The sequence below is a fragment of the Eretmochelys imbricata genome, chromosome 1 (genome assembly GCF_965152235.1).
Source record: "Eretmochelys imbricata isolate rEreImb1 chromosome 1, rEreImb1.hap1, whole genome shotgun sequence".
Taxonomy (NCBI): domain Eukaryota; kingdom Metazoa; phylum Chordata; order Testudines; family Cheloniidae; genus Eretmochelys; species Eretmochelys imbricata.
The window spans coordinates 272,821,520-272,840,708 of NC_135572.1; the positions used below are offsets into that span (position 1 = coordinate 272,821,520).

The 19,189-nt window shown below is 43.3% G+C and overlaps 2 protein-coding genes across 3 annotated transcripts in view; one reads left to right on the forward strand and one right to left on the reverse strand.

The window, feature by feature from the left end:
• The first annotated feature begins 1,184 nt into the window (after nt 1–1,184).
• On the forward strand, nt 1,185–11,321 carry ARL1 (ARF like GTPase 1). The gene is made up of 6 exons (XM_077831751.1): nt 1,185–1,389; nt 5,163–5,300; nt 6,077–6,158; nt 8,939–9,050; nt 10,613–10,791; nt 11,009–11,321. Exons 1-6 carry the CDS (start codon nt 1,386–1,388, stop codon nt 11,037–11,039), a joined length of 546 nt encoding a protein of 181 aa, XP_077687877.1. The 5' UTR covers nt 1,185–1,385; the 3' UTR covers nt 11,040–11,321.
• Nucleotides 11,322–12,154: 833 nt separating this feature from the next.
• The window catches only part of UTP20 (UTP20 small subunit processome component), an 83,988-nt gene continuing 76,953 nt past the window's right edge, over nt 12,155–19,189 (reverse strand). For both annotated transcript variants that reach the window (XM_077831745.1, XM_077831749.1), the window contains 7 exons: nt 18,342–18,474; nt 16,893–17,089; nt 16,424–16,495; nt 15,018–15,281; nt 13,745–13,871; nt 12,858–13,003; nt 12,155–12,679 (listed from right to left, as the gene is read on the reverse strand). In XM_077831745.1, the coding sequence (XP_077687871.1) occupies nt 12,524–12,679; nt 12,858–13,003; nt 13,745–13,871; nt 15,018–15,281; nt 16,424–16,495; nt 16,893–17,089; nt 18,342–18,474 (1,095 nt within the window). In that variant the 3' untranslated portion in view covers nt 12,155–12,523. The remainder of the gene's footprint in view (nt 12,680–12,857; nt 13,004–13,744; nt 13,872–15,017; nt 15,282–16,423; nt 16,496–16,892; nt 17,090–18,341; nt 18,475–19,189) is intronic.

The following is a 19,189-nucleotide window of genomic DNA, read 5'->3' on the forward strand; positions in this document are numbered from 1 at the left end:
TGAATATTAGTGAAGATTTTGGTATTGAATGGCTCAATGTCCCTTAAAAATGGTTAAATGAGGGGATGTGGCTATAATACATGTTTATGTGGGTTGCACAGTATTCTTTAGATTTTATTCTTTTAAAGGATCATTTGTTGAATAAATCCCTCTTTTGTGATTTTTTAAAAAAATGTGTTATATTGCATTAGGGTGATGCAACTCCTCTGGAAAATAACTTCTTTAAAGCTTCCTTTTGGTCTTGTACAGTTATTGTACCTTACTATTCTGTATCTACTGTGTAACTTGCACACTTTCACTAGGTTATACATTTTGCTGACATGGATGCTTGTGTACAGAGGAATATCTGCTCCATAAGAAAGGCAAGCAGCGTGGTAAATCTGTCCTCAGCAATTTTGATTCATCTCACTTGGTATTAGACCTCTAACCCAATAACCTAGTAATATTTGTTCAGAGGAGGCAATGTATATGGTACTGTTTATATTATGAGCTGAGGGATGGGAGAATAGAGTCTCTTCTGCTTTGCAGCTTTTAGAGGTGTACGGTGGAGGACAGAACTACAGTCCTGGCACGATGCACAGTAGTATAAATACTGTTTGCAAAATTACACTTCAAAAAAAAAAAAAAACCCCTCTCCACGCTTCTGTTGTACCCTTCCACAGCTTTGAAGGCAGTAGACCAAATTCAGAGTGGGTCCTTCCCTGCTTAATATTTTGTCTTTCAATCCTTTCGTCCCCTTGTTCTGACACAGGATTGTAAGAGGGTGCAAGGCACTAGCCCTGCTTCTGACTGTCCTGAGTAAAAAGTGGGGGCTGAAGGCAGGGTTGCAAAGACTGGGTGGGTATGACTGTAAAGCTGTTCCCTACCCCCCTGCCTGTGAACAATGCCTAAAGGGGGACGTGCTGCGCCCTGCACCGCTCCTCCCCTTGGGCAGGGGGCAGCGCTGAGGCCCGGAGCCTTCCCGGCTCGTTACAACCCTCTAGGCTTCTAGAGGCAAGTGGAGGAGGAGGAGGAGGAGGAACGCGGGTAGCTCCGCCCCTTCGCGCTGGCAGGCCACGCCCCATTTGCGCCGAGTCACCCCTCCCCTCCTCGGCACTTCGCAGTGGCTCTAGCGCCCGGGTCCGCAGCCGCAGATTCGTCGCTTCGCGTTGGTGGGAAGAAACCCAGGCGGAGGAGCGTCCCTGGCCTGCAGGATTAGGGAACCCGGCGCGCGCTCGACCCTCTGCCCCCGTCAGCGGCGGGGCCACGGGGCCCCTCCCCCACCGCCTCCAACTGGCTAAATCTCGACTCTGTGCCGAAAGTGGGAGGCTGCGGGCGGCGCCTCGTTTACTTCCCGCAGCAGGAGCGACTGAGTCGACGTGGAAGCTGGTGGTGGCGGCGGCACCATGGGTGAGGACCGGGGGGGCTGCGGGGACGGGTCTTGCTGGCGCTTTGCCGGGGGGAGGGGGCGGCGCGAGACTCGGCCCCACAGTGCCGGGCGGGGGCCCGGGCCGCGCTGCTGCTCGGGGGCGGGGAGCCGGGTCACCCCTCCGCCCTGCCGTTGGCGCCGGCAGTGGAGAGAGGAGGGGAGAGAGAGGAGTGGGAAGTCCCGGCCTGGCCGAGGCGACTGCGTGGGTCGGTGCCGTGGCGGACTGTGCCATTGTCGCTACTTCAGGGCGCGGTCCCTGGCGAGGGTCGGGGGGAGCAGGCAGAGCTTCCCTTCCCGGAGCCCCCAGCAGCGGCCGACGCGCCCGCTTAAACGCCGGTCGTGTCTTTACAACGGCCTTTGAGAAAACCGATGTAAGGGCGCTACAAAGGTAAAGCTGGGGCAGAGGCTGCACCCGCAACCAGAAGTTTGTCAGGGAGGCTCAGTGGCTGGGGCACTGAGTGGACTGGGACCCGGAGCCATGGGTTCAGTTCCCAGCGCTACCACCACTTTACAGGGTGACCTGGCCAAGTCAGTTCCTTACCTGTGCCTCCATTTTCCCATCCGTTAAAATGGGGATAATGATACAAAGCTCCTTTGTCACGATGGGTGTAAAGTGCTGTAATCTCCCTGTCTAGTCCCAGTGCCACAGTCTCTGCTGATCTCTCAAGTAACTTCATCTGATAGTTCTTCGAAACCATACTTGAGACATTGCCATTTACCTAATGCAGTACAGTATCTATTTGAAGGAAAACAAAGTTAAATGCAGCTTTATATGTTCTGCTCTGTACAACTGAACACCAGGAATGTTCTTCAAAGTGTTGATGACTTTACTAGAGCTATCAACTCAATATTTGATACTATGGGTGTAAAAATACAAAGAGAATCTGAGATGGATATATTGGACTGAAATAGAATCTAGTAGGATTTATGCAGACACAGCAATCGTTAACCACAAACAGTAGTATCTCTGGTTGTGAAGCAGTTTCCAATCAACCTTGCTTTTCTGTTGATCACACTTCCTCAAAGTGGGTGTATTTCTAGTGGGGTCCTCTAGGGATTGGCTCTTGGCCCTATGCTATTTAACATGGTTATCAGTGACCTTGAGGAAAACATAAATTCATGATTGATAAAGTTTTCAGATGATACACATATTGGGACAGTGGTAAATAATGAAGAGGACAGGTCACTATACAGAACGATTTGGATGGCTTGGTACAAGCTATTAGTGTATGTTTTAATACAGCTAAATGCAAATGTACACATCTAGGAACAAAGAATGTAGGGTATATTTACAGGATGCGGGCCTGTCCTGGAAAGTAGGGACTCTGAAGATTTGGGGGTTCTAGCGAATAATCAGCTGAACATGAGTTTGCAGTGCATCATGGTGGCCAAAAGAGCTAATGTAATCCTTGGGTGCTTGACCAGGAGTCTCAGATAGGAGCGGACAGGTTATTTTACCTCTGCATTTGGCACTGGGGTGTGACTACTACTGGAATACTGTGTTTAGATCTGATGCCCACAATTCAAGAAGAATGAAATTGGAGAGGATTCAGGGAAGAGCCCCAAGAATGATTAAAGGGTTAGAAAACATGCCTCATAGTGAGAGACTTGAGCTCGGTCTATTTGGTTTAACAAAGAAAAGGTTAAGTGGTGACTTGATTAGTCTATAAGTACCTACATGGGGAACAAATATTTGATAATGTGATCTTCAATCTAGCAGAGAAAGGTATAGCAAGACCAGCTGGAAATTGAAATTAGAAGGTGTAGATTTTTAACAGTGAGGGTAATTAACTGCTGGATCAATTTACCAAGGGTTGTGGGGGTTTGTCCTCACTGACAGTTTTTAAATCCAGATTGGATGTTTTCACTAAAAGATATAGGAATTATATTGGGGAAGTTCTGTGGTCTGTGTTGTACAGTAGGTCAGATCATGTGATACCAGTGACCTCTTCTGGCCTTGGAGTTGATGAAATCATTTTGGGCTGGACACGTAAGCAATATCAACTGGAAATAAAATTAGATTTAAAGCTTTTTGTTACCTCATCCTGCCCCTTTTATTTTCCTACCACTTTGTGTTTTGACAACCACTTTGAGACCCACATAAATAAAAGGGGAAACTGGCTATACTATTTCTCACAACTTCCAATTCTAGTATTAGGTGTTATAAATATAGTAAGTAAAATAATTTTCAAATAGAATAGTAACTTTAAGTTGGTGGTGTCCCTTTATGTACCACATCTAGAATATTGTGATCTGATCTCTTTTTAGGCAGGATATTTGCAAAATTGTTGACAGGTTGCAGGAGGACATGTCCCATCCACCCAAAACTTCTTATTGTCAGGCTTGTAAAGTTAAGGGGAAAGAATTATCTCGTAGATATGCTAGTTATATAGCTAGCAGCAAACAGACTGCCGGACAGATTGGATGTGGAATACCAAATAAGGATGTTACACATTAGACGATTGACACAAAGTTAACTGGAATGGAGTTATGAACTAAGGCCTCACTTCAAAAATAGTTTTATTGCTTGTGTAACAAAACTCAGCTTGGGTGGTGCACTCTTTGGTCCTACAAGCATGCCTATTCTAATCGTAACAGTTTGATGTAAAGTTTCTCATTAATTTGATTTGGAGGTGTCGCCTATAACGTCAAATTTTGAACCTAGCCCATCTCTTTAAAGCTCTGAATTTAAACTAACAACTGTCTAGAATGTACTCCACGTGGATTAAAAGACTTGTCTTGAAAAGGAAGTCAGGTCATTAACATCTACGCTAGTTTGCAGTATTGTACTGTTTCTCTCTACAGTGGAAATGAAGACAGTTGAAGCTGTCGCTTAACAATCTGTCTGTTCAGCCACCCTTTTCCTATTCCTGTCCCAGCCTAGGTCAACACTTCCGAATGTGGGTTAGACACCTGTTTGTATACGTTTATTGTCAATACACTTTCATAATCTTTAACATTAAAGACATGGCTACACTTAAAACACTGCAGCAGTGCAGCGGCACCGTTGTAGTGCTTCAGTGAAGACGCTGTTCCGCTGACAGGAGAGCTGCTTCCATCGGTGTAGTTAATTAACCTCCGCAAGAAGGAATAGCTATGTCTCATTGACAGCATTGTCTCCACCTGTTGAGCTTCTCTTGTCAACATAGTGCTGTCTACAGCAGGGGGTTAGGTCGGTATAACTGCATTGCAAGGGTGTGAATTCTTTCAGACCCCTGAGTGACGCAGTTATAGTGATGTAAGATTATAGTGTAGACCTGGCCTCAGTTAGCATATATCAGACTATACAGCATGTACCCTATTAAACTAGTAAGTGTACGTGTGGGTGGGTCATACTGAAGGAGAACTTAATTTCCTTTCTAACATCAGGTTTTGATGGTCCCTGTGTAATTTAGTGCACCAGAAACATAGAGGGCAATAGAAAAAGGAATAAGCATTTGCTTCTCTACCGGCAGATAGTGAACTAACAGCAGGAAAAATTGCTTCTGCCACCTGATCTTGCTGACTGAGGTCAAACTTTTGGAGAACAGGAAGGGGTAGGTGTGATTGAGCCGGCAGGTATGTAACTAATCAACAGCTTGAGCTGTTTTCACTTCCCCTGAAGGGAACAATCTAGTAGTTCAGACTAGTGGATATTTTTAAAGCAGATATACTTCCTGGTGTTCAATAGGACACGTTGTCAAAGCTCTCTGACTTCTTAGTGTTAGTGCTACTGTAACATGGTACTGAAATTTTGTTTCTGTTCTGTTTTTAGGTGGCTTTTTTTCCACTATCTTTTCCAGTTTGTTTGGCACTCGGGAGATGAGAATCTTAATCTTGGGACTAGATGGGGCAGGAAAAACAACAATTCTGTACAGGCTACAAGTTGGTGAAGTTGTTACCACCATCCCCAGTAAGTGCTTCTCTAAAGACTAACTGATCCAGTGAAGATCTAATACATACACTTCCTTTGTTTATGAAGTGTGCACGCACAAAGTTTGGTTTAGTTAATCGGCGATCTTTAGAAGTTGCTGGAACCTCACGTATCCTTGTTTGTGTGTCTTCCCATATGCAGCTACACTGAGAAAGTATTTAATGCTGCTAACCACAATCTAAAGTGTTTAGCCACACATCTGAATTTTGTTACCATAAGTTTGGTAGGTTCTTGTTAGAGCATTAATGTGCACTAATGATGGCAGTCCAGCAAAGTCAAGCTCTCAAATGTATCTTTAACATGAACTCTGTGAAGGCTCTGTTTGTCTACACATCAAATTCTCTAGACAGGAAAGAGAAAGTCGTGCTAAATTCATTTTTTGCTCTGTTTACGTTCATTCTCACAGGGAAAGCAGGGGTCCCTGGGCCTAAGCTTTTGTTATAAACAGTATCCTTATTTAAAACAACCATATATATACTTTTGTAACTCCACAAATTTTTTAAAAGTTACTTTTATTTCTTTTAAAATACTGCATTTTATCTCAGTCAAAGCATAGTGTGTTTATTTGATCATAAAAAAAGCAGCTAGTAACATGATCTATGAAGAAGTATGGACTTAACTAGCTGTGTAGGCGTTAATTACACTTGTGAGGATTAAAGATTCTAGCTGAAGTTGGAATGTATTACAGCTCCTCTCTTGCTGGAATGTTCTTCCCCAAGAGCAGCACTAAGGTAGTCTCTCTCTATATATTTCAGCAATTGGTTTCAATGTTGAGACAGTAACATACAAGAATTTAAAATTTCAAGTCTGGGACTTGGGAGGACAGACAAGTATCAGGTAAGAAATTTCACATTACTGAGACTGATACGGCATAACCAACTGGAATGAACGCTTGGGACCTGATATTCAGAAGTGCTCACAACATAAACTTTGGTGGGAATCTTGGGTGCTCTGTACTTCTGAACATCAAGCCCATAAATTTGATTTTTAGAAGCATTCCAGTTATGAGGGGATAGTGGTTGTATGGAATGTTCTTACGTTTGGTTTGGCTAAATACATTAAACTTTGCAATCGAATTTTCTGATACAAAATACAGAAACTTTATCTGCATGCAAATAAAAATGTTAAGGAACTAAGGTCTTTAAATGAATTTTTCTACTAATCTATGCAGTGTTGAGATAATAGAAGCTGGTTATGCTTAGCCTTATTTCCATGTATCTTTGAAAATATCTTGACATTTTAGCATGTTAGGCTAAAATGATAAATAGGGCTGTCGATTAATCGCAATTAACTCAAAAAAATTAATCGCAGTTTTAATTGCACTGTTAAACAATAGAATACCAATTGAAATTTATTAAATATTTTGGATGTTTTTCTACATTTTGCATATATATATTGTATTCTGTGTTGTAACTGAAATCAAAGTGTATATATTTGATCATTTTTACAGTGCAAATACTTGTAAACAGGGGAAATAATATTTTTCAGTTTGCCTCATACTAGCACTATAGTGCAATCTCTTTGTGGCGAAGGTGCAACTTACAAATGTAGATTTTGGGGGAGGGGAGTGTTATATAATTGCACTCAAAAACAGAACAATGTGGAACTTCGGAGCCTGCAGGTCCACTCAGTCCTACTTCTTGTTCAGACAATCGCTAAGACTAACAAGTTTGTTTGCATTTGCAGGAGATAATGCTGCCTTTTTCTTGTTTGCAATGTCACCAAAAAGTGAGCGCCGGCATTTGCATGGCGCTTTTGTTGCTGGCGTTGCGTATTTGCATGCCAGCTGTGCTGAACATTCGTATGCCTCTTCATTCTTTGGCCACCATTCCAGAGGACATGCTTTCATGCTGATGATGCTCATTTTAAAAAAAATGCGTTAATTAAATTTGTGACACAATTTTCCCCCGAGGAGTTCAATGTCTCCTACTGTGTTTTACCCACATTCTGCAATATATTTCATGTTATAGCAGTCTCGGATGATGACCCAGCACATGTTCTTCATTTTAAGAACACTCTCACTGTAGATTTGACAAAACACAAAGAAGGTACCAATGTGAGATTTCTAAAGATAGCTACAGCACTTGACCCAAGGTTTAAGAATCTGAAGTGCCTTCCAAAATCTGAGAGGGACGAGGTATGGAGCATGCTTTCCAAAGTCTGAAAAGAGCAATACTCCGATGCGGAAACTACAGAACCCAAACCACCAAAAAAGAGAATCAACCTTCTGCTGCTGGTGCATGACTCAGATAATGAAAATGAACATGTATCGGACTGCACTGCTTTGGATTGTTATAGAGCGGAACCCGTCGTCAGCATGGACGCATGTCTTCTGGAATGGTGGTTGAGGCATGAGGGGACATGAGTCTTTGGCGCATCTGGCACGTGGATGTCTTGTGATGCCAGTGGCTACAACAGTGCCATGAGAACACCAGTTCTCACTTTCAGGTGACATTGTGAACAAGTGGGCAGCATTCTCCTGCAGGTGTAAACAAACTTGTTTGTGCGATTGGCTGAACAAGAAGTGGGACTGAGTGGACTTGAGGGCTCTGAAGTTTTGCATTTTGTTTTTGAATGCAGTTTTTGTACATAATTCTACATTTGTGGGTTCAACTTTCATTATGGAGAGACTGCACTACAATACTTGTGATAGGTGAATTGAAAAATACTATTTCTTTTGGTTTTTTACAGTGCAAATACTTGTAATCAGAGTACTGTACACTTTGTATTCTGTGTTGTAATTGAAATGAATATATTTGAAAATGTAGAAAACACCCAAAAATATTTAAATAAATGGTATCCTATTGTTTAATAGCACGATTAATTGCACAATTACTTTTTGACAGCTGTAATGTTAAATTTAGGAATGGGTAACAAATTCCTTTGAGAATTTTAATGAGTAATGATATAGTACAACCTTGGGAATATGGTCATCTCTTGCAGTAGATAGCCTTCTGTGGAATCTTGTTTGCCGTGTTTCTTTCAAAAATAGACTTTTATAAACTTTAGTTGCTAAAGATCAAGAACTACTTTCCTCAGATGCAAACCTCACTTTTGATCCTGAATAAAATACTTCAGTAGGCACAATTCTTCTAAAATGAAGATTTAATTGGGAACCTAGTTAGTTACTAGTCAGTTTGAAGGATCAAATCAGGTCTTATTTTTTGTTTAATTTTTTTGCCTTCATAGCAAAATCCATGGCAGATGCTTTTTGCACAACTAGTTTTGTGAAACTTTATTTAAAGCTTAATTGGAGTTTTCATGGTAAAAGACGGCTTAGAAACACTTAGCCGAAATATCTGTAGCACTGCCCCTCAAAACAATAAATTTAACTTTGGCACATCTTCATTCTGCCAATAAATAGTTGTCCACAAGTAGGTTTACTCCCTTCTTCTTTGAGTAATAGTGTTTGGAGTGGTCTGCTCCTTTCCTCCCCTTTTAAGATACTAGTTGCCTTTTAGGCCACTTACCTGGTGGGGACAACTTGACTCTCCCTGAGCAAGTGTTTTTTTTTCCAAGCGTTGGCCATCACATTGTTATAATTGCCATTGTGTTGGGTTCCTTTCACTTAGTAAAACTAAACTTTATGTGAACTAAACTAGCCTGTTCTTTTCTAGGCCATATTGGCGGTGTTATTATTCAAATACAGATGCAGTCATTTATGTAGTAGACAGCTGTGATCGAGACAGAATTGGCATTTCAAAATCAGAACTTGTTGCTATGTTGGAGGTAAGAAAACAAAGATACCGTTTAGATAATTAAGATACTAATTGCAGATCTTTCTTCTTAAAGCAAATCTAAAACAAACCAGCACCTACGACAATGAACTCTGCTTGGAATCAAGTTGTCTTACATCCTTAGGAAGGAAGTAGCATATTACAGTAACTCTTCACTTAACGTTGTAGTTATGTTCCTGAAAAATGCAACTTTAAGTGAAATTGTTAAAGGAATCCAATTTCCCCATAATGTAAATGGAGGGGTTGGTTCCAGGAAAAATTTTTTTGCCAGACAAAAGACTCATAATATAAACAGTTTAATAGTGTACACAATAATGATGATTGTGAAGCTTGGTTGAGGTGGTGAAGTCAGAGCGTGGAAGCGGGAGGGATATTTCCCAGGGAATGCCTTCCTGCTAAACGATGAACTAGCATTCGGCTCAACCCTCAAGGGTTAACACATTGTTAATATAGCCTCACACCCTACAAGGCAGCAGGAATGGAGGAAGGAGACACATCATGGCAGAGAGAGTCGTGCATTGCCCCTTTAAGTATGCTGACTCCACTCTAAGTACGCTGTCTTTTAAGTAGATCAGCAAGTTGACAGCAGCAGCTGCTGCCAGCAAGCTCCATCCATTGGGACCCTGTCATGTCTCCCGTCCCACTCTGTGGAGATGAGGTACAGGAGTGGGGGGCAGCAGACACCCTAACAATAGCACCCCTCTTCCCCCCCGCACAGCAAGCAGGAGGCTCCTGAGAGCAGCTCCAAGGCAGAGGGCAGGAGCAGCACACTGCAGTTGGGGGAGAGGGACAGCTGAACTGCTGGGCGGCTGCCGCACCGCGAACTTAAGGGGGCTGCTGGTCCACCCTGGTTCCAAGCCCCCACCAGCTAGCTCCAATAGGCTGCTCTTTCTGCAAGCAGTGGACAAAGCAGGGAGCTCTGCACAACTTTCAACAAGCATGTTCTCTAATTGATCAGCAACGTAACAATGTTAACCGGGATGACGTTAAGTGAGGAGTTATTGTACAAAGCTTTTGACTGCAGAATATTTGCAATATGTTTAATGCCAGTTCAGATAAGCCTTTGTGTGGGCACTAGCCTGAATATAATCTGTTACTAGCATAGCTTCTTAGTGCTTTGTCATTATTCAAGGTCCAGTTCTGCCAGCCTTAAACTTAGTGATATCAGTGATTTTAATAGGATTACTTATGAAATTTAGTATCTTACGATGCAAGCGTGGCAGAATTGTGCCCTAAGTAATTGAATTTAATAAACTTTGAATACCTTTGTTGGCCCAATGAATGATAAAAATCTATACTTGGATTTAAAGTATTCTGTAAAACAGTCTGTTTGAAACTGCTTTCGAAGGGAAACTGACCAGGAGCAAAGGGAACTGGCATCAAATTTTAGTTTTAGGTTTACCAGTAAGTCTAACTTTTTTACTTTTGAAGGATTTACTGTATATAAAGACTGAAAACTGAAGTTTTCTCTACATTGAATAAACCTGTAGTTTGCTTTAAATTCTCTTGAGGTCAGGGGAAGAATAGAGTTACTTGCATAGATTTCTTTTTTAGGAAGAAGAGCTGAAAAAAGCCATTTTAGTGGTGTTTGCAAACAAACAGGACATGGAGCAGGCCATGACTCCCACAGAAATGGCAAACTCACTTGGCCTCCCAGCTTTGAAGGACAAAAAGTGGCAGATTTTCAAAACCTCTGCAACCAAAGGCACTGGGCTTGATGAGGCAATGGAATGGTAACTGTTTAAGTCAAGTCTTGATAACTAATGCTGTTGTAATGTTCCTCAAAAGGATCTAACATTGGATATTTTTGGTGCTAATTTTAACTTTTTTTCCAAGTGAACAAAGCATGAGCCCATAGGCTACATGATTATTCCAGGGCAGCATGCACAACTTCTCGGCATATTGGAAATGGAGTCTTCAGTAAATAAACTCGCTTAATTTTTTCCTTAGGTTGGTGGAGGCCTTGAAGAACCGGCAGTAAAAACAACCTTGCCACATGATGGTTAAACACATCCAAGCATCCCTTTCGTCAAGCAAGTTAATGCCACGTACTGTAAATAGGACTGAGGGAATTGACTGTTGTAAAGGGGGCTGACTTGTCTTGTAAACATACACTGAACCAACTGAATGTCTGTCTGTATTATATTAAAATACTCCTTCCTTGCTCTCCTTTGTTACGGTATGTACTTATGTTAATTTGTATGGAAGACTTAATTGACAATAGACTGAGACAGGTTAAAATAAATTTTTGTTATGAATTTTAGTAGCATCACCTATTTTATTCATGTAAACACTAAAATCTTTGAAGTCTAAATATTTCTGTTATGTGCATGTCCCACACTTGAAGCCTGTCACCTGTTTTGAGCTACTTTAGAATGCTGTTAGAAACTCAACGGAGCATTAGCGCTCACTCTCGTAGATCATCCCCACTTCTTAGTCATGAGTTGAAAAGCCCACCTGGAGATGAGGAAAGTCTACTTTAGAAATTAGTATCTAGGTGTTCAGAGCTGGAATCTCAGCTGCAGGATAGATCTAGCAGTCTTCCAGATTTGAAGCAAGTGCAGGGTTTTTTGTATTTTAACACATGATGGTAGCAAGTTTTTGTTTGAGCAGATAAAATATTTTCAAAGATGCTGTCCCACAAATGTTACTATTCCTCAGTCTTAGAGGCTAGGATTGAATGTCACCTTAGGTAAGTGATAAACTCCCTATAGCTGTGCACACTAGGTATTTAATGTGATGTCCAGACTACAGGAGTGCTCATTACCCTACTTTGCACCATTTCAAGTTGGGGATGGGTGAAGTAGCTTCCTTCTCTTTGTGTTTCTCCCCCTTGGCAACTTTGGTAGTTGGCAGAACCTTGCTCCTTTCTGTGGTCACATTGCAAAGTTAAGTGATTATTAACTGCCCTTGTAACTACCAGAGTATTGGATGTAGCTGCCTTCTGCTGTAAATAAGTGGAACGCTAACTCTGCTGTTACCGCTATTCTCTGTATTCATCCTTAACACAGAATATTTAAGGGACTCGCCCGGCTTTTTATGGTAGATTTCATGTGCGCAGCATACCTGAAAGATCAGGGTGGAAAACTGAACAGGTGCTTTCAAGCATATTTAATTAGAAAAATGCACAGTCTTAGTATATTAAACTGTACATTCATGTGTTCCATATTTTACTCATGCATGGCAAGGCCGCCTGTTGCATTCTCTGCATGAAAGGAGAGTAAACAGCTTGATGGTTTTTACATAAGATCTGTGCAGACTTTACAATTAATTACAATTTAAATACATTAAGATTGAACTCATGTAAAAAAAAATACTGAGAGGCTGTAGCTCTCTACCCTGTGTTAGGTGTTGGAAAGAAATTCAGTGCTCTGAATATCTCAGCAAGTAGAGTCCTCCAGTACTGCACAATCAGGTTTATGCGTCAAATATATACATGACCCTACAGCTGTTTCCAAGTATGTTTCATTCCACCATTGCTAAGTCTTTTAGCGCATGGCTTCTTGGTTTCTTTGCCTTGTAGCCAGGGCGCAGGAATTCTATTTTCCTCTTCCTTGCTTCTATTTTATTCTTATGTTTCTTCAGCTTCTTCCTGGCAGCAATGTCAGGGTTCGCTACAGTCTAATAAAAAGCAGAAATTAATTTTGTGCTTTTCAAGAATATGGTGATGTTTAAAGCAGACATTGTCCCTTTAAAAAAATCTTTCTGATCAAGCACCTCTGAAGTAAGGTGCTGCCTTTAAAATTTCTAGTATTGTTTTCTACTAAAAGGGCCATTAGAGTTGAGAATAAAGTCTTACCTGCAGTGCTCTCTGTTTTCTCCTGATAGCCCTCTTCTGACTAGCCTGTTTCTGCACAGAAGCAAAGGCAAGTGAAAAGGTCTCCAGGCCAACTAATTTCTTGAGCAGTTCTATGATTTCCTGGGATAGGTTCTTCAGTGTTGGATCTAGTAAAATAAAGAGATGACTTCCTAAGTCCTCATTCTGAAACAGTTTACTTAGAGGACTCCGCTTGTACATTACTGATTTCTCTTCTATTTGCATGAAAACACACTCTAAAAGTGAAAATTTGTCTTTGATGCTTATTTTCCAATGGCCTAACCTGCATGTAACATTGGAAATTACCCCCAGACAGCATGTTTCCTGTAGAAATGAATTGCACATTAAGCAGTGTTCAGGAACGTGTTAAACAGGAGTTGCACTGTCTTTTTTTGGCCATTTTTCAGTGAGCCACAATGGACAGTACTTATTCAGGAGTGTCATGGGAGGGGGAAACAGCTAACAAGGGCAGAAACAACTAAGGAACCTTTCATACACTTCAAGAAGTGTACTCCTGTCTCCAGATCTTAGCGCTTCATATTTGTAATAAGCTTGCCTATTTCCCAACTCCCCATCATAGCTCTGTGTGTGCCACGCCTCATGGTCACCATCTTTGTCGGTCAGTCTGGTTATATCATCTTTCCCTCTGCATGAATCCCCTTCTTCCATCTCATGTTCTCACCTGCATCACTGCTTTTCCCCATCTAAAGCTCCTCTGCTGCACTATCCATATATGCTTTAGCTTCCACTCCCTGAATGAAGGCATCTGGGTGTGAATGACAGAGGGTGTTTGGATTGGGGCTGTCTGCATGGACAGTGCAAAGCAGAACAGAGCCAGTGCCATTTCCTTAGTGGGGTTTGGCACTTACCTTGTTCTGCGTAGGTGCTACTCAGCTCTCTGTGCAGAGGGGTGATGATTGTTGGAAGGTATGGCTTGATCCTGTCTTTCCCAAGATCCACTGCTACAGCTCCAAGGAACTTAAAGATGCAAGTTCTCTGAAAGTACAGACATGCCAGAAATGAGACTGGAAGGGAAAAAAACCCACAGCTCTGGTTCTCAAACCTTTTTTTCACAGACTACCTGAAAATTGTTGAGGGTCTCGGCGGACCACTTAATGAACTTTCCAGAAGTTGTTTGTACCATTAGCTAACTATTGTAAAGTGCTTTGGATAAAAGCGCTATATATAAAAAAAACGTAATAAACATTTTTTGTTCTACAAATAAAAGCGCACAACTCCTATTTTAATAGCACTAGTCTTACCTTTCTAAGGGGATAGATGTGCCCTCTCCTCTGCTGCAGCAGCCCCCAAGCTGGGGCGTCTCTCCCCAGCAGCTGCAGCCTGGGAAAGTCACCTCTTTCTCTCCCCACCGCAGCCCTGCACATCCCAAATTCCCCCCTCCATGTACCCCCTATTCCTCAGCATCTGGTCCATGCACCTCATTAGTGGAGCCACACAGGTGGGTGGTCCTTCATTCTCTCGTATGCTTCTGCCCAGGTGCATACCTTAGAGGGAACTGCCCACAGCCCACCTGTACGGAGCTTGTGGGCCACAGACCACAGTCTGAGAACCTCTGCCCTACCAAACTGTCACCATGAGCTGTGTGGCAGCGGACCGGTGGGGAAGGTAACACTTGTGACCCTGGCTAAGGGAGAGAGGGTGTGTTCTGGTGCTTCATGGGAGCGCCCCAGGCAGAAAGAGGAAGATGGAACTTTCCCCTACATGCCTGTCTGGACACTGAGCATTTGTTCCAGGACACACATGGCTCCCAGCATAAAGAACAAACATTCGTGGAGCATCCTGCCTGACCAATTCATTCAAAGTTAAAAAACACTTAATGTAGAGAAGGTGGAGGCCTGGGAATGAAAGGAGCAGGGGTGGGGAAAGAAGGTAGAGCAGGAAGCAGAGGGAGGGAAGGCAGAGCAGAGAAACAGAACAGGGACTCTCTACAGCAGCAAGCTCCATCATCTCTCGCTACTCAGAAACTTTTATTCCTCCTTAGCCTAGCACCCACCTCCAGCACCTGCCTCCCAGCAGGCACCCCAAGCTAGTTTCTGAGGGGCTAAAGGACAACATTGGTAGGCTTTCCACCGAGCAGCTCCCAATGCTGTCAAATGGAGGGAGGGACAACACAGTTCTTACCTTCACAGGGTTTTTAGGGGAATATGCTGCTTCTCGCTTTGCCATCAGAGAGAGTCTTTTCATCACCCACAACACTGTGGCTGGTCTGCTTTTCTCTTCTACTTCGCCTTCCTTCTCTTCCTGAGCAGATGCTGCCTTTTCACCTTCGTCTTCAGAAGCATCCTCCTGCCCTCCCATTTCATAATCTTTGGTCTCCTCCCCTTCCTCTGAATCTGGGACCAGAAGGTAGAGAACTCTGGCCACAAACAACAAGTTCTTTATAACCTTCAACAGTGAAAAGAAAAACCAATTGAGTGGCCAGTACGGACCCTGGGGCATGAAGGAGGCAGGTGAGAGGTTTTAAAGAGGTTGGGATTATCAAACCCAAGGAAGTGCAATTCATGTAGACCGCTGCACACAGCAAAGCAAGTTTTGCAAGTTTTAGAATACGGACATCCCCCTTTGGGCCCAATCCAAAGACCATAGAAGCCAATGGAAAATTCCCATGGACTTCAGTGGGCTTTGGGATCAGGCCCTTTGAGAGGAAAATGTATTAAGGCCAAACAGTTCAGAATTATGCCATAGCACATATCAGAGAGTTATCTCCAGCACCCTTCCAGAGGCTGCCCTGGGAGCTGGTGGAGATGCTATGGTCATGCCCACATTCTTCCCCTGGAGATGGCTAGCGTCCATAGCAGTGCTCAGAGGGAGCAGGCTCTGTGTCTAGCCAGGACCTGCAGTGGGAGTGCTCCTTGTGGCCTGCCCAACCTAGAACAGAATCTGGCTTGCACTGGGTGGATCTAAGCCAATTCCAACGGACATCAGAACTTCAGCTCAGCCATATAACTCAAGCTGAGTGCAGAAGGATCGGTTCACAGCAAGCAGGCAGGCTTCGATTCTCCACCCTGTCTGAGCTGTACTTGCAAGGGGGGAGTGAGTTGAGCTGGCTGCAGGGAAGCTGGTTGTAGCTCCATGATTCAGAGATGCCCAGCCCACCATGTGAGGGCTGCACAGAACAGCCCTGGGAGCTCAGGAACCTTCTGCCGATGAAGGATCTGGTATCACAGAGCCCCACTCCAGCATACAGCCTCCACGCGCTGCTAGGCTTCCTCTGCCTCTCACGCTAGATGTGACAGGGCAGCTCAGGTGGGTAGAGGCAGCGCTACGGCTGGCAGATTTACATCAACAGAAAGTTCCTCCGCACAGAATTTTCCACTAGGCCGTTTGCATAAGTGCTGATCTCAGCTGACCAGAGAATCTGGTTCTCTGGCGATATTTTATCTTCACCTCAACGTTCACCATTTCTATGGCACATAGAAAGTGTTCCACTTTCTAGCCAAGAGCACTCACGCTTTCTGTAGGGATAGTGGATTATCCCATAGTTTGGTTTATACCCCCAGCAGTTTGAAACCTACTCAGACTCGTACCTGCTCTCCCAGAGACTGATCCAGGAACTTGGACTGCAGCTGGTGACAGAACGCTAAAGCAAGTTCCTTCATCTGTGGAGAGAAAAGGAAGTTGGAATTCTTTACATAACAGGGAACATGCAGGATGATGATGTAGCCCAAGGGGTTATTTTACCATCCTACAGAGACTGTTCCCAAAGGCTAACGGGAGGCCCAAACACTTAGACGGGCTAGAATTCTTGCTCAGAGATACTGATCTTCATGGGAGCCTTTTTGCTGATGAGGGCGAGACCTAAGGGAGGCAGTCTGCAATCCTATGGGAGAAGCCTGCCAACAATCAATACAGAGCAGTGGAGAGCGTCCAAACTTTAAACACAAATGGGACACCAGCAACTAATGCTACTTTGCATTGCGACAATCAGAAACACCAGCCAGGCGACAGACACTGGCTCCGGGGGGGGGAGGGGGAAATTAGCAGGAACATCCTTACCTTTTTATCCAGCTCATCTGTGAAGAACCTGGTTGCTGCTGGCTCCACCATGGTTTTTTTGCTCTTGCCTGCCTTCCTCTCATTCCATTTGCTAACAAGTTCCTCTGGCTTGTGAGAAGCAAACAACAAGCCAAAAATCTGAGCAGCAGTCAGCCACACCCAGCTGTGAGGGTACCACAAATGGGACTGAACGTGACCTTCAGGGGAAAGAAAAAGCTTTTCAACCAACATAACCCTTTCCATAGGAGAGGGGAAAGTACCCAGGCACCTCTGCAAAGTTGTAAGCATGCCCAGCATATACAGTTATGGGAACTGGAGTCATCACTGTTCATGCTACAGTCAGGAGGAGAGTACTGTAAACTGTGCTGATCTGTTTTGAGTTTGACTGCAGGCTTCTGGGCCACCAGCCACTCCAAGCCAGCCCAGGACGGCAGGGAACAAAAGCTGTGGCCATCTGAGAGCCCCCTCCCCTGCATAAGAACAACACTCCAGTAGGCTACAGCAATGCTCCCATCCACGAACAGCCTACATTAGTTTAAGTGCTGTGGTTTGGAACTCTGCTGTTGAGTATTTTTTTAAACAAGGGGCTGTTCAGTGACTTCTCCTGTGAGCCATGTTGAAGATCTCAGTCCGGTTCTCAGGGGACAGGTGACCACGCTCTAAAATCCATCACCACTGGCAACCTTATAGACAAGCTCAGCAAAGAAGCCAGTGGTTGCCCTCTCTCCCCTAGAGCTTCTATCTCCAGCCACACACTGAAGAACAACAGCGGTGCAGCATGGGGAACTTTGCATCACCTCTGCCTATGCTGCATCCGTTCCGTGGATGAATTCCGGACCTCCAGGCCTATCAAAGACGCCTGCTGGGATTTCTAAAAAGACCCTTGGAGGCCTGTTGTTCTTCCAGACACAATCAATCCAATACAAGCCCTTTTCAGACTGCGAGAGAAGCAATTAAAAAAAAAATACAACCCACCAATGCCACACGCCAAAATGAGTTAGCTTAACGTGTCAGTGCATCACTTACAGCCAATCAATAAAATGGTTTTGAGATGGACCTTCCAAACACACACCCTGTTTAAGAGCTGCTGTGCCCCGGGTCACCTGTTCACTGGCTGCTATTTATGATCTGACAGAGAAAACCATTTTTCTTAGAGAACTGAAAGCTGTACTCTAAGGGGATGTAATTACAGCCAAACAGGCACCAGTCTGGATTACCCAAAATAGTTCTTAGCAACCAGAACAGAGAGGCAGATCGTTTTCACTGATGGTCTAACCTTTTCTATTAGCATCTGTTCTTTCACTAGTAACTGCCATATATTATAGATGCCTCTTCAAAATGCAAATCGTACTGCACAGATCTTCGTCTGTTTGCATCAGGGCAACCACAACTACACAAATTACCAATAATCTTAGTTCTAATACAGGAGAAAATATTATTCATACTTACGCCAGATATTGCTCAAAATCTCATTATGTTTGGTTAACAGAATAATGTTGCATTCCTTGATTAATTTTATTATCAAAGTAAGAAAACTGAACAACAATCTGTCTGCTGCCTTTTCTTCAGTCTCTTCTGTTATCTAAAAAGAAAAATAAATCAACAAAGAGACAGTTACAATGGCTGGCTAGAATTGTACAGAAGGGCTTATTTTGTATGTTTAATATCTAACTGATGGCTGAAGTCTTCCACATTGACCCCTATGACCACTTTATATTTACTATATGAATTTAGTGTAATGAGTCCATTAAAACTGTTTCACAAGGATTCAGTTTCCAAAGGAAGATTGCCGTGTTGCTCGTCTCTGTATATATGTACATGCAGGCATATGTACACAAACACACTATATCATTTATAACTAGTACTTAATCCTCTCATGAACTAGGTTTGACTTTATCGGTAACAGCTGTGAAGCACCATGTTCCTGTTAGAGTGACACAGTGTAAACTGCATAGTATTAAACTGCTTCCTGCTTTTGATCAGCTCTGCAGCTATCAGCTTGACTGTAGTAAGCCTGCTTATCCACAGGATCATTAGGGATGTACATGTAGTGATTACAGTGTCAGCAACAATGTCAGACTAATCCAGTTGCAGCTGTAGTTGTCTCACATCACCTGGGTCTTCCTTGAGCTCTTCTATCTTGTTCAGCGTTTTGGCATTCCTGATTAAATACATGGCAGCTTCTTTATGACTAGTGATTAGTATCACAAAGTGCTCACCAACTGATCGGAATCAGTGGAAGCCATGTAATCTGAAGCCAAAACAGATGCACTGAACTGACTTTCATCATATAAACC

Coding starts and splice junctions, on each gene's coding strand:
- ARL1 (XM_077831751.1), top strand. Junction 6,159..8,938: donor GGAGGACAGACAAGTATCAG/GTAAGAAATTTC, acceptor GTTCTTTTCTAG/GCCATATTGGCGGTGTTATT. Junction 10,792..11,008: donor CTTGATGAGGCAATGGAATG/GTAACTGTTTAA, acceptor TTTTTTCCTTAG/GTTGGTGGAGGCCTTGAAGA.